Source organism: Anolis sagrei, chromosome 5, assembly GCF_037176765.1.
Source record: "Anolis sagrei isolate rAnoSag1 chromosome 5, rAnoSag1.mat, whole genome shotgun sequence".
In the NCBI taxonomy this organism is placed as follows: domain Eukaryota; kingdom Metazoa; phylum Chordata; class Lepidosauria; order Squamata; family Dactyloidae; genus Anolis; species Anolis sagrei.
Window position 1 is genome coordinate 56,850,513 of NC_090025.1, and position 27,803 is coordinate 56,878,315.

At 40.6% G+C, this 27,803-nt stretch overlaps 1 protein-coding gene across 4 annotated transcripts in view; it reads left to right on the plus strand.

Annotated features, from left to right (window-relative positions):
• The first annotated feature begins 1,101 nt into the window (after window positions 1-1,101).
• The window catches only part of KLHL2 (kelch like family member 2), a 58,678-nt gene continuing 31,976 nt past the window's right edge, over window positions 1,102-27,803 (plus strand). The window contains exons 1-4 of one of the 4 annotated variants that reach the window (XM_060778747.2): window positions 1,102-1,361; window positions 16,463-16,588; window positions 19,099-19,205; window positions 22,360-22,481. In XM_060778747.2, the coding sequence (XP_060634730.1) occupies window positions 1,330-1,361; window positions 16,463-16,588; window positions 19,099-19,205; window positions 22,360-22,481 (387 nt within the window). In that variant the 5' untranslated portion in view covers window positions 1,102-1,329. Of the gene's footprint in view, window positions 1,362-16,462; window positions 16,589-19,048; window positions 19,206-22,359; window positions 22,482-27,803 lie in introns of those variants that run through there. The other 3 variants (XM_067468708.1, XM_067468710.1, XM_067468709.1) reach the window with 3 other exon arrangements.

Sequence of the window (27,803 nt, forward strand, 5' to 3'; positions counted from 1 at the left end):
CGGTCTTCAGTCCTGCCAGCACAAGGGTTTAACCCACTGTGCCACCGGGGACTCCTGTTTTTTGATGGTCTTTGGCGACCCCTCTGATGCTCCCCCCAGGGCAGGCATGTAGCCGGGGGGGGGGGGGCTCGAGGGGTTTCAGCCCCCCCCCCCCCGAAATTCTCATGGTGGTTCGCGAAAAGGCATTACTGGTGCATTATTTAAACTGTTATGTTTATTCATAACATGATCTGATCACCATACTCAATATATCCCATATGCATGGGGGTATTGGGGTAATGATACAAAAGGTTTGCTAAACTAGACCCTCTTTCACTCAGACTCAGCCCCCCCAAAACTCAGACCCCTCCCGAATCCCCCCCTGAAAAAAACTCAGCCCCCCCCCCCCCCCGAATCGAAATCCTGGCTACAGGCCTGCCCCAGGGGTCCCAACCCCCAGGTTGAGAAACACAGCTCTAATTCCTAATAGGTTATGATCCTAACAGGTCATAATCCACAATTCCCAATAGGTTGTGGTCTTAACTACAAGAATGGCTTCAAACTACATGAAAGGAGATTCCATCTGAACATCAGGAAGAACTTCCTGACTGTGAGAGCCGTTCAGCAGTGGAACTCTCTGCCCCGGAGTGTGGTGGAGGCTCCTTCTTTGGAAGCTTTTAAACAGAGGCTGGATGGCCATCTGTCAGGGTTGATTTGAATGCAATATTCCTGCTTCTTGGCAGGGGGTTGGACTGGATAGCCCATGAAGTCTCTTCCAACTCTTTGTTTCTATGATTAACAGTTCATCATACCAGTACCAGGCATGGGAAAACTTGGCTACTTCAGGTGTTTTGGACTTCAACTCCCACAAAGTCTAACTGGCTGTTAGGAATTGTGGGCTTTGAAGTCCAAAACACCTGGAGGGCCCAAGTTTGCTCATGGCCACAAAGCAAGAGCAGTTGGGAAGGGTTCCTTTCAGTTGATACAAACCCATTAATGGGGATAAGAGGTTACACCTGGCTTCTTACTCTGCCCTGCATCCCTATAGAGATAGAAGAGGGAGGAGATGGAGGGGCTGCACGTAGGCGTGCGTGATGACGTCATCCCCCAGTCAGGATAAGTGGGCTTGGTCTCCGAACCCCGGAAGTAGCGGTTTCAGTCGAATTCAGCAGCTGGAGGAGGAAGAAGGAACGTGAAGAGCCGCGGCAATAATTCCTTCTCTCTGTGTGTGCCTGCCTCCCCTTCCTCCTCCTCCTTCGGGGCATCTTGCCGGGTTTTCCCCAGCGTTCGAGGCTGGAATGGTGCTGGCGCCGGCGTCCGCTGCCGGTGCTTTAAGGAGGAGGAGCCGCCATGGAGAGGCTGCTGCTGCTGCAACCCTTGGGGTGAGTGGCTGGCAGGCAGACACGCGTCGCCGAGGGATGAACGTGAGAATGGGTGAACACGAGAAGAGGTGAAAGTGACACTGAGAGGGCCCGGCTTCTCTGGAGTCGACACTGGAGCCGACTGACTTACAGCTTGGCAGGGCTCAGTGTTCTGGGTCCCTGGGAGTTGTAGTTTCCTGCATGGTCTTCTGCTACAGCCTGCTTTGCCAAATGAATGCTGCTCGGCAGGGCTCAATGCTGTGTAATTTTAGGAGTTGTAGGCTTGCAAGGTCTACACAGCCTTCTCAACCAAAGAAGACATAGGGGCCTTGTCAAACTACAAATCCCAAGGTTGCATAGCATTCAGCCATGGCCTTAAGTTTCAAACTGCATTCATTCTGCAATGCAGGTGTATTCTCAACACTTTGGAGTAATGGGAGTTGTAGTTTTGCAAGGAGTTGTAGTATCAAACGGTATTCATTATACAATGCGGAATAGTGGGAGTTGTAGTTTTGCAAGGAGTTGTCATGCCAAACTATTCATTCTACAATGCAGATGTATTAATACTATGGAATAATGGGAGTTGTAGTTTTGCAAGGAGTTGAAGTGCGGTTGTATTCTCAACACTATGAAGTAGTGGGAGTTGTAGTTTTGTGAGGCATCTTGTCAGACTGCATTCATTCTATAATGCAGATGTATTCTCAATACTATGGAATAGTAAGAGTTGTAGTTTTGCAAGGAGTTGTCGTGCCAAACTGTATTCATTCTACAATTCAATGTATTCTCAGTACTGTGGAATAGTGGGAGTTGTAGTTTTCAAAGTTGTCATGTCAAACTGCATTCATTCTACAATGCAGATGTATTAATGCTCTGGAATAATGGAAGTTGTAGTTTTGCAAAGTTGTCATGTCAAACTGCATTCATTCTACAATGCAGATGTATTAATACTATGGGAGTTATAGTTTTGCAAGGAGTTGTCGTGTCAAATAGCATTAATTCTACAGTGTGGATGTATTCTCAACACTGTGGAACAGTGGGAGTTGTAGTTTTGCAAGGTTGTCATGTCAAACTGCATTCATTCTACAATGCAGATGTATGAATGCTCTGGAATAATGGGAGTTGTAGTTCTGCAAGGAGTTGACATGACAAATGGCATTAATTCTATAGTGCGGATGTATTCTCAATACTATGGAACAGTGGGAGTTGTAGTTTTGCAAGGAGTTGTCGTGCCAAACTGTATTCTTTCTACAATTCAAATGTATTAATACTATGGGAGTTGTAGTTTTGCAAAAAGTTGTCGTGTCAAATAGCATTAATTCTACAGTGTGGATGTATTCTCAACACTGTGGAACAGTGAGAGTTGTAGTTTTGCAAGGAGTTGTATCAAACATACATTCTACAATGTGGATGTATTCTCAATACTATGGAATAATGGGAGTTATAGTTTTGCAAGGAGTTGTCATGTAAAACCGCATTCATTCTACGATGCAGATGTATTCTCAATACTATGGAATAATAATGAGAGTTGTAGTTTTGCAAAGTCTTTAGCCTTCTCTACCAAAGAGGGATCGGGGGCCTTAGCAAACTACAACTCCTGGGATTCCATTAGAATAGAACTATGGCATCAAATTGCATTAATTCTGCAGTATAGATGCGCCCTTAGACAAGGATCTCAGCAGATCTTCCACCGAATAGTTCGGAATCCTATAGTAGGGAACCAAACTTCTGAGCATGTGCAGAGTGCGTTCACTGCACCCCAGCAGGTAGTCTGAGGCTAGAGAGGGCATAAATATATGAAATAGAATGTGAGCATGGGGAATGAAGACCTTCCATACTCACTGTCTACTTCCTTCTTCTCAAATACAGCTTTTATAGCTGTGTTTTGTTGCCTGCTCCCTGATTGTAAGGAGCCATGGCTGTTGCCGTCCAAAAATGCACTCTGTATATGGTCGGAGCTATTGCGTATTACTCTTATGCCCCATGGCAAAGGTCCTAATGTTCAGAGTAGCTTTAGAGTGTTTCTATATATACACAAAAAGAGAGTGGAGGGGATTGTTAAGTTGTTGCTGAGTGCCTTTGAGTTATGGCAACCTTAATGATGCGTCCACACAGTAAAATTGATGCAGTTTGGTGCCACTTTAATTGCCTTGGCTTATTTCTATTGAATTATGGGAGTTGTAGTTTTACAAGGTCTTTAACCTTCTCTGCCATAGAGGGCTAGTGCCTCACCTAACTACTACTCCCAGTTTTATATAGCATTGAGCCATAGCAGTTCAAGTGGTGTCAAACTGGATTAATTCTGCAGTCTGTATGCACTAACTCTCATTTGTAAGCACTGGGCTGTTTGAATAAAAGTTAAGGTCTGAATCTCACAAGTTGAATGAGTAACTTTGTTGCTTTCTCATCTGAATGTATTGCACTAGGCCTGGGTAACAACGGAAAAATTTGTTTCTAAAATCGATTCGTTTTTTGGGGGTTTTTGCGTTTCGTTATTTAAAATAATTACAAAATTTTCCTTTTAAAAAGTTCGATATTTACGAAATTTTGTAAATGTGAAAAAAATTACAAAACATTAACGAATCGATTTCCGAAACAATGTTGGTGTGATATTATAATTTTTTTTCACTAATTAAACAAAAAACTTGCCCCAGACATGCGAAAATAATAACGAAACAACCTCAGAACAATAACGAAACGAATACAATAACGAAATACGAAGCATTTACAAAACGTGTTTAAAAATTCGTTTTTTTTTAATTGCTCCAGAATGGTTCTTTATCGTTTTGTAATTGAAAAAATTAACTAATTATTAACGAATTACGAATTAACGAAATGAAACCGCCCAGCCCTATATTGCACAGTTTTCAAGGAGAGTCTCCAGACTGCATGGTTATCCTTCTTTGTTTACTCCATTTTTCCTTGCAAGTACTTTATGTGACTTCTCTTTCCCCTTCCAAGCATGGTTTGAATAATGCATAACAGACATCTGTGTAGCAATAACTGTATATACAAAGTAGTATTTAATGCTTGGAAACGATGGGCTGTGCCTGACATGAACAATCTTAGGCCCCTTCCACACAGCTGAATAAAATCAAACATTTTCTGCTTTGAGCTGGAATATATGGCAGTGCGGACTCAGATAACCCAGTTCAAAGCAGATATTGTGGGATTTTCCACCTTGATATTCTGGGTTATATGGTTGTGTGGAAGGGCCCTTTTCAAGATGAAACATGGGCTTTTGGCTTTGTCTGCATTGGACCAAGTGGAGAAATGAAGCATGTCGGGATGCAACCTAATATGTACCTCTCTGTTCTCCTTTGAGTTCCTCTGAGTTATGGCAACCTTAACCTCACATGCAATAATACTGTGTCTGTTTCTGGGTATCATAATTCAAGAAGGATATGGACAAGCTATAACGTGTCCAGAGAAGGGCGGACAAATGTTTCCATTCTTCAAGCCGAGATAGGACAACTTACTTTCCCATGAACCTGGGTGAGAACTTGGAAAAGTTTCTCCTTTGGGCTGTAACTCTCAGGCCCCATCTACACTGCCATATAAAATCCAGATAATCATCTTTGTACTGGATTATATGGTGTTGTAGACTCATAGAATTCAGTTCAAAGTATACAATGTGGATATTTGTGTGTGCGTGTCAGGAGGAACTTGAGAAACTGCAAGTCACTTCTGGTGTGAGAATTGGCCATCTGCAAGGATGTTGCCTAGGGGACACTTCGATGTTTGGATGTTTTACCATCCTTGTGGGAGGCTTTTCTTATGTACCCACATGGGGAGCTGGAGCTGACAGAGGGAGCTCAACCCGCTCTTTGGATTCAAACCGCTGACCTGTTGGTCTTCAGTCCTGCCGCAACTGTGGTTTACCTAATTGCGCTACCATGGGCTTCAGTGGATTATCTGCTTTGATAATCTGCATTATATGGCAGTGTAGGAGGGGGCTCAGGTCCTTCCAGACAGACCATATATCCAAAATCGAATCCCAGGTTTTCTGTTTATCCCAGATTATCTGTCAGTGTGGACTCATACAATCCAGTTTAAAGTAGAAAACCTGGGATCAGATGCTGGGATATAGGGCCTGCCTGGATGCACCCCCAGGGCCCTTCCACACAGCCATATAACCCAGAATATAAGGGTAGATAATCCACAATATCTGCTTTGAACTGGGTTATCTGAGTCCACGTTGGTATTTAAGCCAGTTCAAAGTGGATTTCATACAGCTGTGTGGAAGGGGCCTCAGTCTCCTACCCATTGGCACTGTTGGTAGGGAAATTCAGGGAGCTGTCGTCCAAAAATAATGATGTTTTTTCTAAACTCTGGTCTGCTTCCCAATGTTCCCAAGTGTTGGAAGAAATTAGATGATGGCAACCAGGGAAATGAATTTTATATGATGACAATTTAGCTGTAAAATATGCTCATCTCATGATATTTAGAGATCACACCTTGTGTTCTTGGCCTTGTGAATTTGATGTTGCTCTCTAGGACTCCATCATTATTACCGCCTTTAATTACAACTTTTCTTGTTTTGGGTTATACATTTCTAGGAATTGGGCATTACAATTTTTTTAGTTATGCTAGCTGCATTTGAAAATGTGTTCTCTAGGAATTTCTAGGCCCACCAGTGTGACTCTGTGGTCAGTCATTTAAGTATTTGCAGTATACGTGTTCAATTACAGTTTGCAGAACAAATTAAAAACATATTAAAATCTGATCCTTTGAAGTACATATCCCCAAGCAAGACAAGCAATGATTTAACATAGTAGTCTTTATGTCCTCCAGTGCAAATCTATGCTCAATGGAAGAATCCTCTACCTTGTGCGACTGTGGAACAGAACAAACAACTCCGCATCTCTATGCTTGTCCGCAATCTCCTGCCTCATGTACAGAGGAAGATTTGTTGAAGGCTACAGACAATGCGGTTGCTGTTGCCTGTTTTTCGTCAAAAGATATTTAGCCACTTGTACTCCTTCTATTTTTATCAGTGTTATACTAATTTATGCAATACTTTTTATACTAAATAAATAAATGAATATAATGTAAGAATTAATGCACTTTGCCATCACTTTAACTTCCATAGCTCTATGCTATGGAATGATGGAAGCTGTAGTCTGGAGGAAGCACCAACATTGTTTGCAGAGAAGCCTAAAGACTCCCATGATTCTGTATCATCAAGCCATGGCAGTTAAAGTAGTGCCAAACTGTCAAACCGCATTAATACCTAAGGAAACCAATGGCCACCAGTTTGCAAGATTTTAGCAAGGTAATTCATGATGGGATCACGGAGGCCTGTCATTCAAGTCAACATTGACCAAAAGTCAATGTTGACTTGAGGGTAAATATCTCTCTCACTTTCTCTATGACATTGGGTATGATGACTCCCAAAGTTTCCGAAGAGGTTGAGGTACAGTTCTCATAATCTGCAGCCCTTCTGCACCATACAGTTTTAGCACTATGATTCTGCTTTAATTGCAGTAGTTCTGCCTTCCAGAATAATAATAATAATCATCATCATCTTTATTTCTACCCCACCACCATCACCCTGATGGGGACTCGGAGCGGCTTACATAGGGCCAAGCCCGGACAACATAATACAGCAATAAACTCAAAACATATACAACAGACAACAACAACATCATCATCAAAGTGACATTAAAAAGGAAAAAAAATCATAAAATAAACATTCCAATAAACACAATCATGATAGTGATGACAAAGGGTGGGCCATATATTCAGGATAAAAACAGTTAACAAACTATGATGAGATAAAATAGGAACAGGACGATTCTGGGATCCGTGGTTTCAGGAGATATATTTAGAGAGCAGCAGTGTCTCACCAAGCTGTTAACCTCAGAAATTTTGCAAAGAAAGGTAAAGTGGAATCAAAGCGCTATAACTATGCAGTTTGAAAGGTTCCTTGTCCCTAATAGCCAAGAACATGTGAAAACTGTCAATAGAATATGCCACCTCAGAGTGTGGTGGAATCTCCTCTAGCCATCTGTCAGGAGTGCTTTGATTGTGTATTTGTGCCTCCTCTATTTTGTGGTCTCTTCCAGCTCTAATTCTTTGATTCCTTGTAATCAGGACTGTGTAATGTATTAGTAGATATTGAGGTATCTGATGCGGTACTAAATCAAAGAGTCACTTTGTTTTGCACCAAGCTGAGTAGCATCATCTTTGCATACGATAGTAAATAGCCTAGCTATATATAAATGTTTTATACACCCTGAATAGGTGAGTTATATAAGATGGACCTTTCAGAGCTAGACTAATGGTCTACTAAATCAGCATCCACTGCATGGCTATCCGCCTCCTCTCAGTAGACTCTAATCAAGGAAAAGTTTTATGAGAGCCACCACTCTGCTTAATGTTCCCCCAGCAACAGCAAGTGTATTTCTCTGGGCAGCTAAACCAGGAAATCCCAAATGGATGGCCCCCCATAAGGGTCTTCCTCCAGGGGCAACTTGGAAGCCCCTGAACAGACTCAGAAGTGGGCAGATCAGAAGACAACCTGGCAAAATTGTGCTACCTAGAATAATCCTCCTTGTGCAACCTTGGAGCAGAAGAAGCAACTCAGCATCTGTATGCTTGCCCACAATGCCCTGCCTCATGCACAGAGGAAGAACTGTTGAAAGCTACAGATAGGGCGGCCACTGTTGCCCGCTTTTGACCTAAAACTATTTAGCCGCTTGTGCCGCCTCTATCAGTTTTATTGTTGTTGTTCATTCATTCAGTCGTTTCTGACTCTTTGTGACCTCCACGCCAGAGCTCCCTGTCGGCTGCCGCCACCCCCAGCTCCTTCAAGGTCAATCCAGTCACTTCAAGGATGCCATCCATCCATCTTGCCCTTGGTAGGCCCCTCTTCCTTTTTCCTTCCATTTTCCCCAGCATCACACTCTTCTCTAAGCTTTCCTGTCTTCTCATGATGTGTCCAAATACGTCGTCTTGGCCTGTACTATTCTTCCCTCCAATGAGCAATTGAGCTTTATTTTCTGAAGTATGGACTGGTTGGATCTTCTGGCAGTCCAAGACACTCTCAGAACTTTCCTCCAACGTCACAGTTCAAAAGCATCTATCTTCCTTCGCTGAGCCTTCCCTATGGTCCAGCTCTCACATCCGTAGGTTACTATGGGGAATCAGTTTTATACTTATCTATTTAAACAATGCTTTTGACACAAAATAAATCAGCATTCTGTTTCCCACAGTGTTATGGTCAATGTCTTTTACATTGTCATCTGTACTGAAAAATTAATGCAGTTTGACAACCCTTTAACGGCCATGGGTAAATGCTGTGTAATCCTGAGATGAGTGTGGTGATGCACCAGGACAAGGATGAAAGACCTTGTAAAATCCCGTGATTCCATAGCAGTAAATCATAAGAATTATAGTGGTGTACAATTGCCTTAGTTTTTGCATAGATGCACCCCAAAAAGCTAGGCTTCTAAGAAATTCAGCACACCCAAAACAAGTATAGAAAGACGCTTTGACTTAAATCCAACCTGACACTAATCGCTGTTTGATGGCTGGGGAAACATTTTGGAGCAGATATGGGATGAGATTTTTCCTTGCACTTGTTTCTTCTGATGGAAACAGTGTCATATACTGAATGATGCTACAAGTGATGCTAGGCAAGTGCCTGTTTTAAAATTTCTTCATATGTGTCTTGCAACCAGCCAGTTCTGTCTTCTGGCACAGCCCTTCCTACTGAGATACTCTGGATATGTTTGCACAAATGTCCCATGGTGCTAGAAATATCATATGAAAGCTGACTGGCACAACCTGGAGATCACCATCAGACACAGTGAAGCCATCTGCCTTTGTGCTTTACTACTCTGCTGCTGAATATACATACCCAGTGTGGAATACATCTCACCATGTTTAAACAGTGGATGTGGCTCTTAATCAGACATGTCACATTATCACAGGATGTCTATGACCTACACTATTGGAGAAATTATACTGTTTAGCCTGTATCACACCACCTGACATCCATTGAGAAGTAGCAGCCTGTAATGAAAGGACCAAGGCATTGACATCTCCAGCCCATCCTCTGTTCGGATATCAGCCAGCAAGTCAATGCCTTAAATCAACAAATAGCTTCCTAAGATCTACAGAGATACTCATAGGAACACCTCAGCAAGCTAGAGTCCAAAAGTGGCAGGCTAAAACCTAGAACCTCAATCAGTGACTGATACCACATGAGCAACAACTCCCTGGACACACAGAAGACTGGGCAACTTGGAAGGTGCTGAACAGACTGCGCTCTGGCACCAAAGATGCAGAGCTAACCTTAAGAAATGGGGCTACAAAGTGGAGTCCACAACAGGTGAGTGTAGAGAAGAGCAAACCACAGACCACTTACTACATTGCAGTCTGAGCCCTGCCACATGCAACACCAGAAGTACTCCACGTGGCCAGCTTTAGGTCAAAGGAAATTTAGTATAATGCCAATTTTTTAACTTTGTGGTTTTTCTATACATTATAAGTGTATTCTCAATTCCCTTCTGACACGATAAATAAAATATCCCTGCCCATTAGCAGTGTTGACCAGGGCTGATGGGAGTTGTACAAAACTCCTAGAATTTGCCGAGTTGTGGAAGCCTCTTATCATCATTTATTGATTTCAAAATGACAGCAGTCCTCTTCCTTTCCTAAACTGGACATGGTGGTGGGGAGAGGGGAAGAATTTATTGCTGGCACTTCTGTTTATATTCAGCCATCCAGAGATAAATGTTAACTTGTTTATCAGACTAGATGCCTCGGATAGTGGGTGTCAGGAGACAGAAGTGGGTGCCAATTGTCTGTTACCTCTTTAGAGAGAAGTACTGAATTACTGGACCATTTGGAGAACAGGATTAGCACGTCAACATCTCAGCGTATGCCAGATTAATTTTTTTACTGGTGCCAAATAAAAGTATTTAATTGTAAAGGAAAAGCAGTGATGAGAAAATGTGTATTTCTCCAGGCTAATGTGTACTTCAAGAGCTCTAAAATGGCTGGGATTGGAAAAAATACCCCAAGGAGATAGAATAAGGAACAGGGCTAGTGGATAGAACAGGTGGAGAGTAAACAACCAGACAATTCAGTAGAACAAAAACATGTGGCGGAGATAATGAAGGCTGGTGACCTTCAGTGCCTGTCTACAGCTGGACTCCCTGCTTTTTCTTGTGTGCAAGGAGCCATGAAAAGGCTAGGAGAAAAGCTATGCTTGAAATTATATCTCAGAAAGACAACAGAGGCCCTTTTGTGGGGCAGAACAACAGCATGGGCCTTGATTTGACTTCCTCTCTGCTTTGTGCCACTCTTTCCCACAGCAAATGTTATGCTGTTATTTGAAAGTCCCACAGTGGTGTGGGTTGCATTGGGAAGTGTACATTGTCCTAAGTTGGCTAAGGTCAATTTTACTGTATTAATTTTAGTTACACACAATCAAAGTGTACCATTGTTAATTTTATGTGTCATATAAGTAACAGGGTCTAGTGCCCAAATAGCTGAAAATAAATGACTTGCAATATTTCAAGTAATTCATAAGCAACTTTGTAGAGCAGTCCTGTCATCCTCAGAAAGCATTCTTAGGTCTGTCGAATACATCTGGAATTCCTCAAAATGATTGTAGATAATCTTGGATCTAAGACAAGTTCTAATTTCAGAACCCCCTTTCCCACCACAGTTGGCAGATATGCATCTCTCATTTTATGATGTTAGAGGCTGAGGAAGGAATCTTAAGTGGGATGATCTGGGGTATGGTGTGGGTGGTGTGGGGGAAGTTTTTGGAAAATATTTGCAGCAAAAATCTTTCTTGCATCCAACACAGTTTTTTATGCAACTGAAGAAACTGCAAATCACTTCTGGTGTGAGAGAATTAGCCATCTGCAAGGATGTTGCCCATGGGATGCCCAGATGTTTTACCATCCTGTGGGAGACTTCTCTCATGTCCCTGCACAGTGACAAATGTGAATACAGCAGAGTCTCGCTTATCCAACATAAATGGGCTGGCAAAACATTGGATAAGCAAAAATGTTAGATAATAAGCAGGAATTAAGGAAAAGCCAGGGAGCCCCCAGTGGTGCAGTGGGTTAAAACACTGAGCTTGTTGACCGAAAGGTTGCAGGTTTGAATCCAGGGTGCGGCGTGAGCTTCCGCTGTCAGACCCAGTTTCTACCAACTTAATAGTTCGAAAACATGCAAACGTGAGTAGATGAATAGGTATCGTTCCGGCGGGAAGGTAATCACACTCCATGCAGTCATGCTGGCCACATGACCGTGGAGGTGTCTATGGACAGCGCCGGCTCTTCGGCCTAGAAATGGAAAAGAGCACCAACCCCCAGAGCCAGACATGACTGGACTTAATGTCAGGGGAAATCCTTTACCTTTATGTTATGATTTTACAAATTATGCACCAGAACATCATGTTTTACAACAAATCAACAGAAAAAGCAGTTTAATACACAATAACGTTATGTAGTAATTACTGTATTTACGAATTAAGCACCAAAACATTGCAATTTATTGAAATTCTGTGGATCCGGGCTGGAGGTAGACTGCATTGGATACTACAAAACATTGGATGAGTGAAGGTTGGATAAGCGAGACTCCACTGTACTTAATGCTCTGCTTACAAGATATACACATTTCATCTTCACATTGTACTAAAAATCGGAGCTTGCTGACAGATCTGTCAATCAAGGACATATTTGGTTGGGCATGTTCTCCTTCGGAGGTCAGACTTGGGCAGAATTGGGAAAGGTAAGTGCTGGGAATGAGAAAACAGTGTCCAAATCCCTGTTGTTTCCAAACTTTACCAATCAATCTGTCATTAGTGTTGACTGTTAAGACAAATCTTCAAAAATATTTCAATGAAATCTCTTGGGTGGATCAAAATGGAAGGCATGGGAAATGTACTTAATGTGCCAAAGAGATGTAAGATCTAATACAGTGGTTTCCAACCTTTGGTCCTCTGTGTGTTTTGGACTTCAGCTCCCACAATTCCTAACAGCTGGTAAAATGGCTGGGATTTCTGGGAGCTGAAGTCCAAAACACCTAGAAGACCAAAATTTGGGAACCACTGCTCTAATAGGAAGAATTGAACAACAGGAGTGGAGGTACGTAGTCCTCTAGTTGTCGGTAGACTGCATTTCCCCTCATTCCTCATAACTGACTGCGCTCTTTAGTACTGATATAAGTTGCAGTCAAATAATAGCCTTTTAGCAATTGATTTCTCACCTCATGAATATACAGGTTGAGCATCTCTAATCTAGAATTACAACATGCTCCAAAATTGTCCATCTGGGTGACTGAGATAGATATGCCTTTGCTTTCTGATGCTTCAGTGTACGTAAACTTTCTTTTAGGCACAATATTATTACAAATCTATAAAATGACCCGTCTACTATATGTATAAGATATATTTGAACGTAAATGCTTTTCATGTTTAGACTTGGGTCCCATCTCCAAGATATGTCAATATAAACCTAAAATATAGTTATTTTAATATCCAAAATACAGAATATTTCTGGCCTCTGGAAAAACCTCCCCTCTCACACGGGGATTAAGTTTAATTTCTGTAGTGGAGACCACAACAGTGTGATACATATGTCCACAAACAGAGGCTATTTCTGCGCAGTAGTTGGATTCTAATAATGTTACAAAAGGTTTACTTGGTGTTGGATGTTTAGCTATTGCATTTACTGTTTTTGGAGGCAGGAAAGTAGGGATGTATTAAATCAGATGTCTTGCTTGCATATCTACAGTGCAGTCCTTTCTTCCAGCCTTCTACTTTTGAGCTTGGCAGATGAAATACCCAGAACTAAATCCTTATTTTGTTTGGAAAGGGATTTGGGAAAATTATTTGGTGGGCTCTGAAGGACATTATGCAGTACGATTTCTGTAGGCTCATTACTTCCTGTTTCAGGCATTCTGCCGAAGAACTATTTCAAGTCATCATAGAGCAAACATTTGCTGTAAAAATTGGGAAGCCATGGTATGTACTACATTAAGCTTGTATATTAGATTTTTTTTGATCCACTTTTTTTATTAAGCATTGTATAGGCTTTGAAAGTGAAGAGTGGCCTTTTCAGAACTGGAATAACCAAAGAAAGACAAAAACCTCAAAAAATCTACAGAAGGGATAGGAATCATGCAGTTCCCCAGATGTTGTTGGACTACAACCCCCAGAATTGTTTAGTCTTGGCTGTGTTAGCTACCACTGACGAGACCTAAAAAATAGCAATAACTACAGGACAGAAAAAAGTACTGAGAACCTGAAATAAGGTAGACAGTAATTCCCTAGGTGTAACCAGTAAGTGATTTTTTTAAAGAAGGAATTTCCTTGAAAAAGTATTAACAAGAAATATTTTGAGCTATTGTATTTTGGCTTTTTTTCCCCCATGCCAGGAGTGAGTTGAGAAACTGCAAGTTGCTTCTGGTGTGAGAGAATTGGTCGACTGCCAAGACCTTTCCCTAGGTACGCCCAGATGTTTCACCATCCTATGGGAGGCTTCCCTCATGTTCCTGCATGAGAAACTGGAGCTGTCAGACGGGAGCTCACCCCACTCTCTGGATTCGAACCACCAGACTTTCGGTCTGCAGTCCTGCTGGCATAAGGGTTTAACCAATTGCGCCACCGAGGGCTCCCTAGCTAACTATTGTGTGATGAATAGAAAGTGCTTTCTAATACAGTTTACAGGAATAATGGTTTGAGTTGGTCTGTTTTCTGATCTGTTTTCCAGGTATTCCTTCCATTCTTTCTGTTTCCTGCTTGGATGCAGATACTTGGAAGCAGACTTTGCTTTTGTTGATTTGTCACAAGTATTCATAATACAAGCAGTCCCCAAGTTTCGAACAAGATCTGTAGGTTTGTTCTTAAGTTGAATGTGTTTCTAAGTCAGAACAGGTATATTTTAAAGTGTTAACTCCAACCAAAACTATATTTATATTTGTTTTGGATAGCATAGGGAAGGCTTTTCATCCCTGTGGTGTTTGTTTTGCTGTCTATGCCCCTGTTCAGAAGATTTCACCTCACTTTCTGAACCTGTAATAATTATATTTTGGGGAAAAAATGGCTTGTTGTGGAAAGAAGGATTGGTGATAATGTTTTCTCTATGATACTCTTTCAGGACTGAATTTCCCTTCCAAGGGATAGATTTCTCTCATTTTCTGTTGTTTCAGCTCCATTCTTAATTCTGATTTGGTTGCAAGTCAGATGTTTGTAACTCAGGGAGAGCCTGTAATCTTTACCACTGACCGTCTGAAAGAGAAATAGACATTAATAAATAGCACAATAGCTAGTTGCTTGTGTTGGTGAGAAAATGCCTTTCCTGGCCTCTTGACATGAATCTTTTTTGTTTTCTTAGGCACTTTATCACACTGTAACATCCACTGTTTTTTTGCATTCACTTCCCACTAACTTTTCTATCTACAGTCTTAACCTCCAGTGATGTGTATATAATAACACTTTCAGTTCACAATTATACATAATTAATCAGATGACAGAAGTAGGCTGTTGGCTACAAAAGCTTGCATACCAATACATTCCATAGTTTTTTGGATGCTGCTGGATTTGTTGCTTTTGAGTAATTACTAAAATTATGTCATTTGTTGGAGAACCGTGTCATTGGACCAAGTAAGACATTGTCAACGATCCCATTTCAGTGCTAGTTAAATAGTCCTTGAATAAGATCTTGGAAGGTAGCAGAATGAATGCAGTGTGTGTTGCTCTGAGTTTTCCAGGATGTATGACCATGTTCCAGAAGCATTCTTTCCTGATGTTTTGCCTGCATCTATGGCACATCCTCAGATGATTGTGAGGTCTGTTGGAAACTTGGCAAGTGGGGTTTATATATCTGTGGAATTATGTCCAGAGTGGGAGAAAGAACTCTTGCCTGTTTGAGGCAGGTGTAAAAGTTGCAATTGGCCACCTTATTTAGCATTGAATAGCCTTTTAGCTTCAAGATCTGGCTTCTTACTACCTGGGGGAATCCTTTGTTGAGAGGTGTTAGCAGGCCCCTCATGGTGCAGTGGGTTAAACTCTTGTGCTGACCCTTGTGCTGGCAGGACAGCTGACCAAAAGGGGAGCAAGGGGAGCTCTCATCTGTCAGCTCCAGCTTCCCATGTGAGGACATGAGAGAAGCCTCCCACAGTATGGTAAAATACTCGGGTGTCCCATGGGCAACATCCTTGCAAACGGCCAATTCTCTCACACCAGAAGCGACTTGTAGTTTCTCAAGTTGCTCCTGAAACAAGAAAAAAAACTAGCCCTGATTGATTCATGTCATAGGTTTTTAAATTCTTGTGTGTTATTGTCTACTTATGAGTTATATTAATTGTATTGTTTATTTTGTTTTGCTTGTTATTTTATTATTGCTTGTTTTTGATGTGTTGTTGGTCTTGGCCTCATGTAAGCCGCTCCGAGTCCCTTGGGGGAGATGGTGTAAATAAATTATTATTATTATTATTATTATTATTATTATTATGTCTGTAATTCCTCTGTTTTGGATTGTGTGTTTGCTGGTCTTGGAGATGGGAATCCCACCCCACTTTTCTTTGTCTTTTCAGACTTTGCTAAAGAGTATGCCCTTGCTTTTTACCTCTTCCACAGCATACTATTAGATTAGCCGTGGTGTGTGTCCTTCAGTATGGTACTCTTTAATTGGCACTTATTTTGATCTTCTAGAATGCCTTAATCAGATTAAAGTTGTTTAGACTTAGACCCTTTCTATGCATGGATTTAAGTAATTTGGGAATGGAGTGTTTGTCTTAAGAGTTGTGAACATTCGCTGTAACAACACTACACAGTTATGATGGTTTAATACCACTTTAACTATTTTGGCTCTATTTTAAAGTTTCATGGGATTTGTAGTTTGGAGAGGTACTTAAAATTCTCTGCTAGAGAGCCCTAGTGCACTTGAATTACAGCTGGAATGGTGACAGACTGTTCTAACTGTCTAGTGCAAATATATTATTAGTACAACATTCTGAAAGCAGAAGGCACATTTCACCTGGCTTACTTTTCCAGGTGGTGATCCAGAAGTTGCAGACTAAAAATAGCAAACCTTTTAACCTACATTGGTGACTTGCAAGCATGTAGTTAAGGAACTCTTCCTTCTTGTTTGCAGATGTTCCAAACTGTGTCAGCAGAAACCTCTGAATTTGCAAGAAGATGATACTGAAAAGCATTGTCCTGTTACAGTGAATCCTTGGCATATGAAGAAAGCTTTCAGAGTAATGAATGAATTAAGAAGGTATTTCTTAAGTTATAAAATACATGATTGCTTTGTGTGGTTAATGGTTTGTGAAGTTTGCTGATGAGATAGCAAAGAGTCATTTTTTTAATGATGGTATAATTTGAAGTTTATTTGCTATCAAAATTATTATACAAAGAAAAGAGGCTACCAAGTTTTGCATGGGGAAACTTGAGTAACACAAAAAATAAATTATTCCATGTGGCAGAAGCCTGGCTTTCTGTGCCCATATTCATGCCAGATCAGTGGATTTTTAGGGATGTGGTGACTTCAAGTAATATAAGTATTGGAAATTCTATAACCTATTGGAAATAATCGCACCATAACCTTATTGAAAAGGTAAAAATTGATGTCACATCCGTTTGGCAAATGTGAATCTCCATGAACACGTAGAGACCACCTTTTGAAAACAACTAGTCAAGAAAGGCATGACCTTGTTGGAAGGTCAACCCTTTGAACAAGTAATGTTTGTAAGCCTGGCTGTGGCACAGCTAGTTAGTAGTCAGCTGTATTAAATCACTACTGACTGAGAGGTCATGAGTTTGAAGCCAGCCCAGGTCGGAGTAAGCTCCCAACCATTAATAGTCTAGCTTGCTGTTGACCTATGCAGCCCAAAAGACAGTTGCATCTGTGAAGGGCAACGTCCTTGCAGACGGCCAATTCTCTCACACTAGAAGTGACTTGCAGTTTCTCAGGTCGCTCCTGACACGACAAAAAAAAAATGTGAAGTAGGAAATTTAGGTACCTTTTATGCGGGGAGGCTAATTTAACTAACTTGCGACACCATAAAACAGTGGTTCTCAACCTGTGGGTCCCCAGGTGTTTTGGCCTACAACTCTCAGAAATCCCAGCCAGTTTACCAGCTGTTAGGATTTCTGGGAGTTGAAGGCCAAAACATCTGGGGACCCACAGGTTGAGAAACACTGCCATAAAACCTTCCAGGAGCGTGCATAAGAATGAGGAAGTACTCCATTAAGGACTTGTTGTCCCAAGTGGACGGTGAAGCAGCAGCTCTCCCTGTGGCCGGAATCGAGCATACCCTCATGAAGCCGGAAAGCTGGAATGTTAAATTGCCTCTGTGTTTGTATATATGTTGTATGTCTATGGCATTGAATCTTTGCCATGTATATGTTCATTGTAATCTGCCCTGAGTCCCCTTCGGGGTGAAAAGGATGGAATATAAATACGGTAAATAATAAATAAATAATCATTAATGTAATGGCCCACAGGTTACTCAGCTGCTAAACAAAAGAACCATGTCTTTAAACTGCCAAGGATAAAGACATGCCACTAAAAAAATATATTTGGATATATGGTTGTTTCTTTGAAGTTGCAGTTGTAATTGCCCCAAAAGATAAACACTCCCTTGAAACCTCTTAGTTAAATATGTGCTCAGAGATAAAACAAAGTAGTCTTCTTAAAAAAAATAACATCTCAAGTTTACTAACAAACTTCTTGTATATATTCAGCATACTAGTGCATAGTCTAATGTCTTTAAGCATATAGATATAGTCCAAACTGTACTCACTGAAGTCTGAAAGGAGAAAAACTGCATTCCACCTCCATTGAAGTCTAATGTAGGGGTCCTCAAATTAAAGCCTGGGGGCCAGTATTTTTTTTGCACTACAAATACGATATGTGCAGTGTGCATAGGAATTCATTCATATTTTTTTCAAATTATAATCTGACCCTCCAACAGTTTGAGGGACTGACCTGGCCCTCTGTTTAAAACGTTTGAGGACCTCTGGTCTAATGTAAACTGGATACAAAATGGAGTCCTGTGCCTGAAGCCCCTCCCACACCAAAGAGGTACAGTCAAACTGGGAAACCAAAATTTACATACAATCTAGGTTAACAATTATGCACATTTACAAACTGTTAGTGGAGGTATTGTTGAAGGCTTTCATGCCTGGAATCACTTGGTTGTTGTAGGTTTTTTGGTCTATATGGCCATGTTCTAGAAGCATTCTCTCCTGACATTTCACCTGCACCTATGGCAAGCATCCTCAGAGATTGTGCCATAGATGCAGGTGAAACATCAGAAGAAACATGCAGGTGAAACATCAGTAGATCATGCTTCTAGAACATGGCCATACAACCTACAACAACCCAGTTAGTGGACGGTTGGGAAGTTGCTGTTTCCAACAATACGGTCTGCTGGAAATGTTAGATGTAATGCAACGAAAATGGACCAAGACAGCTATAATACTGGTGTCTTTACAATATTCGGGGAAGAGGAGAATAAGTATCTCAGTTCTGGCCACCTCCTGCTTATGTTTAACATAGACATTGACATTGACAAAGCTTGGTAAATAGTATCTGTGAATTCTAGTAGCTGTGGTCCAAAAAGGCAATGTGTTCGAAGCTCTGCCTTCCCCAAAACGGACAATTGTTATTCTTTTTGGAAACAGTTTGAAAAACTCATTGGGAAGAGTAATTATTCTATCCACTGTCTTGCAGATCCTGTGTTATTTACCACTCCTGTTCTTCTGCTGTCTTTTCCCATGCAGCCAAGATTTGCTATGTGATGTGACTATAGTTGCTGAAGACATGGAAATTACCGCACACAGAGTTGTGTTAGCAGCATGTAGCCCTTACTTCCATGCCATGTTTACAGGTACCGCGCTTCTCTTTTTTGCTTCTTAAAACTAAAACTCTACTAAGAACAATGCTGCTATTAGACTTGTTCTCCGACCCAGTAGATTTATTTAATGTGGTGCAGGACACATATGGCCGGGGGGAGGGGGGGGGGTATTTTCAGCCTGTTAAGCCCCCACAAAAAACTATAACATCAAAAAATTCTCAGTTTTTCCATCCCAGCAAATGCAGTGGTTTTGCAGCTGCAGCTCAATAGCGTTCTGCCAACTTTTAAACCTCAAACGTGTCTCAAAACAGTGCAAAATTAGCCAAATACAAAATCAGAAACAATATGATATGATGGCACTTGCCAGCATGAGAGGTGAGGGGTGAAGAATGGGCCATACCACTAATGGTATGTCACTCTAGGATCTACAAGGATGAAACACAATTTAGATATGATTTACGACATATACTTTAAAAATATGTATGTGCAGCCTCTTAGGGAATAGGTTAACAAAAAGTGTATCTATGCTGTTGAATTACTGTATTTCATAGTTTGGTATGACACTAGTACTCTTTGGCAGAGAAAACTAAAGATATTGTAAAACTACAACTCCCAGGATTCCACAACATCCATTAACTGCCATAGCAGTTGTGGTGTTTAACTACATCGCGCCTACAGTGTAGATGCACCCTTGATCTTAACCTGACTCTAGAACAGCGGTTCCCAACCTTTTTTTTTGATCAGGGACCACTTTGACCAACCTTAGTACCAAAAGGTTATGAATCAGTTTTTGGTCAACTTTAGATTCAGTTTGGTTATTTGGGGAGCTGATTCAGAAATTTGAATTGGATAGAGCACATCAGCTGTAGTTTCTGATATAGAACATATGTCATCCAGTAGTCACCACCTGCTCGCCCACAAGAAACCATATTTAATCATCTAGAGCTGATATGGTAGTAATAATCATTAGTGGGTAGTAAGCCTCTCCCCTCCTAACATGTCTGTTGCCTTGGCATTATAAGAGGGCTTCGCAAGACCAGTCACTCTCGTTGCCGCCTGGTTTCGAGGCAACAGTGTAGTAATGGTGAGGCCCCGGACAATATTTTCATTCGTGCGGACCACTCGTGGTCCATGGACCATAGGTTGGGAACTACTGCTCTAGAATTTTATTAGCTGTTTCATTTGCACATTCAGCCCTCAATGAGTTAAACACACTTGTGAGTAACCAATTTTTATAGCCAGAAGACTGGAGTGTAAATAAAACAGGGAAATCTAGAGCGGAATAGCAGGCAAAGTATTGAGACCATACTTAAAATATTTGGAGACTGAAAATATTAATGCATAGAGAGAACTGGATAGTTTTAGCATCTTATTTCTAGAGTGCTTGTTTCTGTATATATTTTTTGCCTAACTTCAAGTGACAGCTGGACTGTTTGGCTTGCTATAAATCTTCCATGCCAGCTGGATTTTTGCCAGTTTGTGTTCTCCTCTGAGCAAGCCGGGTATTCCAGGCGGAAATGTCATTGGGCATGTAGGACCCAAGAATGACCTACATTTGTGTACATTCTTCAGTATGGTTTAAGGTTGATGTTAATTCACCAGGGAAGTACTAATTCTGAATGTAGCCTCCCATTTTTTCTGACCAGAATATGCACTATCCTTACTTGAATGTTCTCAAAAATGAAATGTCTGTAGATGATCAAGATTTAAACAAAATAGCGTTCTCATGCAACTTGCTCCAATATCATAACATACTTTTCAAGTGGGCAGGTCAACATGATACATAATTGTGGAGCTTGTTTCCAAAAGATGCCCAATCCATCTGAACAAATTTTGTAGATATTGAAAAAAAAATATTTATTGGCCATATTTATATCTCACTTTTCTCACCCCGAAGGGGACTCGGAACAGCTCACATATAAGGCACAATTTGATGCCACACAATATACACCAGACAAAATAAACAAATACATTAAGAACAAGTGGTAAAAACAGATCAAACATCAAAACCACTTATTAAAAATCATGTAATCCATAGTCCGAGGCCGTTCCAAATGGTCATTGCAGTATTGCACAAAATATGCATACTTTTGCTATAAAATGCAATTTTTCAAGCCCTGTACCAAAGTGATTTGATACACTGATAGTTTTGGTCTGTACATAATGCTCTATTCCTAGCCAACAATATGGAGCCACCTATAATTCATTTTCCTCTTTCATTTTTGGATTTGATCCTATTTGGAAACAAACTCCACAATTCTGTCAATTAGACCCCAGCTAGAACTAATGTTCCAAAAAGAAGTAAGACGCATTTTTGCGATCTTACAATTTGGGTGTATGGAGAAAGTTCCTATTGATCTTGTGTTTCCTGAATCTATCTCATGTTGGGATGCAACAGCTCTCTGTTGCTATGGGTTGTCAAAGTTGTGGGAGCTTTCCCCCTTGTCGAGCCGCAGCAATTAAATATGCATTACATCTACATTATGAAATATGCTGGCATGAGGAATTGTCCTCAAGCCGATCCTGTAAACATCTAGAGACTACAGATGGTCTTTATGACCAGTGTTCCAACCTCCACAAGCTTGGAGTTTGGAACACTTTCCCCCCTTTTCTCTGAGTAAAAGTGACATTGTTTTGGGAAATGGTGAGTCAAATGTTGCTAATATTAATTCTCATGTGTGATGCTGAATTTTCTAGGACAGTTTCTACTGCCATCATTCAGTTGCGTTCAAGTTGATTGCATCGAGTTGCTGATGCACTCCTAGGTTTATAAATACTCCAGTTTGTCTTATTTTTCCATATATGGTTATCATTTGATGGGTTCCATGTCCCCTTGAAGTTCTTGGAATTACGTGAGGATGTGTAAATTTCAAAGTATCCAAGACTGAAAGATGTAAGCAACCTGAGTACCAGGAGCAGGTACACATCATGGTTGCTCCATAATTCAATTTGCTCTATAGGTTCTTAGGAAGTGTGCCTGTTGTCATCAAAAGGGCATTCTGATCTGCATAGCAACATGCAGAAAAATGCATTTTCATTTTTCTTCTTTCCTGGAGCAAATAGCTAATGTTTAATCCTTTAGAAAAGTGCTATGTGATAAAAGCCAACTGTGATCAAGTACAGCATATTGATGCCAACTTCCAGTGTCTCATTACATTGACAGCACTATACAACCATATATTTATAGGTGAAATGAGTGAGAGTCAATCAAAGAGAGTCCGAATCAAGGAAGTTGATGGCTGGACCCTCAAGATGCTCATTGAGTTTGTTTACACTGGGGAAATTCAGGTGACAGAGGAAAATGTACAGGTGAGTGGGAGGATTTGGTTGGCACAAACACCCCATTAGGATAATGACATTTTATAATGACATTTTAAGCACCTTAGTCATAACAAGAATATGTGCATTTTGATAGCATTTGTATGATCTTGTAGCACTGTTTGCATTGGTTCTGAATTCTTACATTGGTTCCGAATAATTGACATCACACCTCGAATGCTTTTCCACATTCAAGGCATATCTGCTGTTGTTTATAATTCTTTACAAGCTGTTTTGTATAGCAGGCTCTCCACTTTCATGGGAGTTAGAGAGATAGTACCCCTGCGAAAGTGGAAAAACTATGGATAGTAAATGAACAAGCCTTTTTTTTTTTTTACCTGAGGGATTACCTCTCTTAAATCTCTAGATCTTCTAGCAAAATTCTATGGTCAACTTCTATTGGAAGAGATGTTCACTCTAAGCATCTCCTTCCACACAGCTGAATAAAATCCCACGTTATCTGCTTTGAACTGGAATATATGGCAGTGTGCACTCAAATACTCCAGTTCAAATTTTTGGATTTTTGGCCTTGATATTCTGGGTTATATGTCTGTGTGGAAGGGCCCTAAGTCATCCAGCACAACTCTATGGTCAGCTTCTGCCAAAAGTTGTACTGCAGGATCTAGACCAGTGGTTCTCAACCTGTGGGTCCCCAGGTGTTTTGGCCTACAACTCCCAGAAATCCCAGCCAATTTACTAGCTTCTTCTTTCCATATTTAAATCTCTTCCGATGATAACATCTCCCTTTACATGTTTTTCAATTTTGGCACACGTTCTGTTTATTAATCTTTTTTAGTGGAAACAGTAATGGAAATATTACTGTAGTTTAGTTTCCCCCTTATCATTCTGAGTCTACCTTCCTTGCTTGATATCTTTTTCTCTAATTCAAATCTCTTGGTATCCTTTATTATAATTGCCACTCCTCTAGCCTTGTTTGTCCCTCTCGAGTCATATTGTAGGTCCCAATTTTTCAGTTTCAACAGTTTTGTATTATCCCTTATTTTGATGAATTAAACATATATCAACATGCCACAGACTGAGAACCACTGATCTAGAGATTCATATCCATATTAATCAAGTCAATGAATAATAAAATCTGCTAAAGTTTAAACCCATAAATGTAGAGGCCCTTTTGTAATTGTGCAGGAGATGTAATGGAGAGGGTCCAGTAATCTGGACCCTCTTCATTACATTAAACTTATGTCCCAACCCATAATGGTCCCCTTAGCTCAATGTTGGGATGCCAAACAATTTGGTAACAGGAAATTTTTCTGAATGTCACCTAGTATCTGTTTTAGACATTTACTCAAATCTGTTGTGCAGTGTTTACAGTGGACTCTTCAGAGGATGCTTCAGCTGTACTTCATAAAAAAGAAAATCAGTCAGTTTAGCAAACCTTGCCAGTGCTGGTTTGTTTTCAGTATCTGGGGAAAAAATCTCAGGCTGAAAGGTATACCAAGTAGAAAAGTTTAAGAAGTTTAAGAAGCCCTGGTCTCATTTGAAACAGACTTGCTATAATATGCACCATTAAGGTGTAGATTGCTGCAAATGTTTATAGTTTGGGTCCAGGTTATCTAAAAGATCACCTTCTCCTATACAATCAGCCCCAAACATTTAGATACTCTGGGGAGGGGGCAGTTAGGCCAACCAGCCAGAACCTGACTGGTGACCATCACCCATCTCTTCGGCAGGATTATCCAGACAGTTTCTAAATATGAATTTTAAACGTGTATCCTTTGATTAATATCTGTTTTGTGTATTTTAATACGTATTTTATAGAAATACATTTTAATATGTGCATTTGTGGTATTTTACACCGTTTATGTGCTTTAATTATTCTGTAACCTACCTCAAGCCACGAGGAGAGGCGGGTAAGAAATTATTGTTATGATGATGAGTATATCTTCTAGTGAGATAACCAAAGGAAACATAAACTCACATGTGTCGTCCTTCATGAAATGTTAAACCCGATGTTGCTGTCCTTACACAAGGCACTTCCACTTTCAAACAAGGCCTGCCAATACCCCTCAGTCTATGGCGTCTTTGAAAAAATATATTATGAAATGTGCCTGTGGCAGTGGCTTCGTGTTCGCCATCATTCACAAGGAGAAACCTGATATTTGGTTTACAGGAAACTAGACACCAGTGTTTTTGGGCAGTGAAGGCACTTGGGTTTCACTCTGCAATTTGCCTTCTTAACCCTTCTGTGTATACTACAAATACTCCTCTGTGTTTGAAATACTCAAATTTAATTGAAGCGTTTAATTTAGTGACTTGACTACTAGGACAAACAGCAATGTTTAATTCTAATGGAGAGCATATATAAGATTCTATCAGCTATTAAAGTGAACACCCTTTTACTTTGTTTTCTGAACTCTCCATTCAGCTTTATGCCATGTTCTTCTCCATCTGGATACATAATATTACATGATATTAATACAGTAACACCTGTTTAATCAGCAGGAATGCTGCTTAAAATTATCCATTTTTTAAACACTGTGTTTTAAAGCCCCCGGTGGCACAGTGGGTTAAACCCCTGTGCCAGCAGGACTGAACTCTGACAGGTTTCAGGTTCAAATCTGAGGAGAGTGCGGATGAGCTCCCTCTATCAGCTCCAGCTCCTCATGCGGGGACATGAGAGAAGCCTTCCACAAGGATGGTAAAACATCAAAAACATCCGGGCATCCCCTGGGCAACATCCTTGCAGAAGGCCAATTCTCTCACACCAAAAGCGACTTGCAGTTTCTCAAGTTGCGCCTGACAACAACAACAACAAAAAAAAACCACTATATAATGCTTTTTTTGTTGTGAGAATAGTTTTGTATGGATTATGAAACAAAATGTGATTCTGTAGGAATAAAATCTCAAGTAAAATTTGGGCACGCAGAGGTATTATAAAGTGCCATGTACATTTGATGGCACTATATAAACTATCAGATGAAGAATTCAAGTCACCTTATAGGGACTTCTTGAATTTCATAGGGATTTTTTTTTAAAGGCAAGGAATACTTGGAGGTGTTTTGGCCAGTTCATTCCTCTGAAATATATCTTACCACATGAGTAATAATTGGCAGTCTCTCAGTAAAGGTAAAGGTTTACCCTTGACATTAAGTCTAGTCGTGTCTGACTCTGGAGGGTGGTGCTCATCTCAATTTCTAAGCTGAAGAGCTTGCACTGTCTGTAGACACCTCCAAGGTTATGTGGCCGGTATGGAGTGTCGTTACCTTCCTTCCAGGGCGGTACTATTGATCTACTCACATTTGCATGTTTTTGAACTGCTAGGTTCGCAGGAGCTGGGGCTGACAGTAGGAGCTCACCCTGTCCCACAGATTCAAACTGCCAACTTTCTGGTCAGCAAGTTCAGCAGCTCAGTGGTTCGGCTGCACATCTGTATGCTTGCCCACAATGCCTTGCCTCATGCACAGAGGAAGAATTGTTTAAAGCTTCAGACAGTGAGGTTGCTATTGCCCATTTTTGGTCTAAAATTATTTAGCCGCTTGTGCTCCCTCTACTTTATTAGTTTTATACTTATTTATACAATGCTTTTGACAGTAACTAAAAATAAAGCTCAGTGGGTTAATCCGCTGTGCCACCATGGCCCAGTCTCCCAGCCAAGCCACTATTGAGATTTATGAGTTAAGCAGTCATTCTTATCTCTCCGTTATGTTTAACTTGGGGTCCTTCAAGAGTTTGAACTACAACTCCCATCAACCCGAGCAAGTGTGGCCGATGGAAAGTGCTGACTGGTCAATAAAAACCACAGCAATCTATGCTGGAAGTGCAGGAAAGAAACAGGAACTTATTACCATATGTTCTGGGAATGTAAAGGAATACAACAATTTTGGTCCATTATTCACAAACATGTACAAAAGATATCCAAAACAAAATTGGAAAAGAAGCCAGAATACTACCTACTAAATATGACAGATTTAGCTTGGAAGAAAAATGAGGAAAAAATCTTTTACCTCGTGTCCGCGGCAAGGATATTAATAGCCCAAAAGTGGAAAACAAAAGAAATTCCATCGGAGGAGGAATGGACTAAAAAGATTATTGAATTTATGGATCTGGAAAGATTATCGAGCCTGATGGAAAACCAGAACAAAGAGAGACGGATCAATTGGGACCACTGTAAAGAATACCTAAAGAACATCCAGAAATAAAGGACAAGCAATAATCAAGCCAATTAAATAAAAAAAAATATAGATAAAAAAAACAACAAAAAAATATAAAAAAGGAATGAACGACCATTTAAATACTTAACAATTTGCAATCCATCTGTGGACCAAACGGAAGTGTCCAGTATTTTTCTTCCCCCCATTTCCTCTACCCAACATCTATCCAACACACCTCTTCCCCCCTCTCTTCCCCATTTCCCTCCCCTCCTCTTGTTTTACCCCCTTAAAGACCCTAGGGATTCTAATGCCCGAAATTTCCAAGCTTTCCTATCCATGTATTGTTCCCCCTCTTTCGATGTCACAAACTTAAGAAACTCAATAAAAAATATTGAACAAAAAAAAAGAAAGTGCTGACTGGGATTGCTATCCAAAACATCTGAAGGGAAATACATTATGGAAATTGGTGTGCTTTCAGTAGACTGTCCACTTATGGTGTCCCTTGGAATTTCATAGTTTTTTAAAAAAAGGAATACTCAGAGATGGTTTTGCCAAGTTATTCCTTTAAATATGGCCGATAGCATAATCATTGGCAGCCTGTTATGTAAGTAGTAACCAGAGCTGGCCCCGATTATTTCCAAAAGGATTAATGTACAGGAAGTCCCCAAGTTACGAACAAGATAGGTTCTTTAGGTTTGTTCTTAAGTTGAATTTGTATGTAAGTTGGAATAAGTACATATATATGATTTAGATAGCATAGGGAAGAGTTAACACCCATGTATGCCCCCGGTTGGCGCAGTGGGTTAAACCACTGAGCTGCTGAACTTGCTGAACGAAAGGTTGGTGGTTCAAATCCAGGGAGCGGGGTGAGCTCTCACTGTTAGCCCCAGCTTCTGCCAACCTAGCAGTTCAAAAATATGTAAATGTGAGTAGATCAATAGGTACTGCTTCAGCAGGAAGGTAATGGCACTCCATGCAATCATGCCGGCCACACGATCCTGGAGGTGTCTATGGAAAACTCCAGCTCTTCGGCTTAGAAATGGAGATGAGCACCACCCTCCAGAGTTGGACATGACTAGACTTAATGTCAGGGGAAACCTTTATCTTTCCTAGTGATTGTTTTGCTCTTTGTGCCCTTGTTCAGAAGATCTCACCTCATTTTCCATCCCTGTGATAATAGGATTTTGAAAAATTTGGCTTG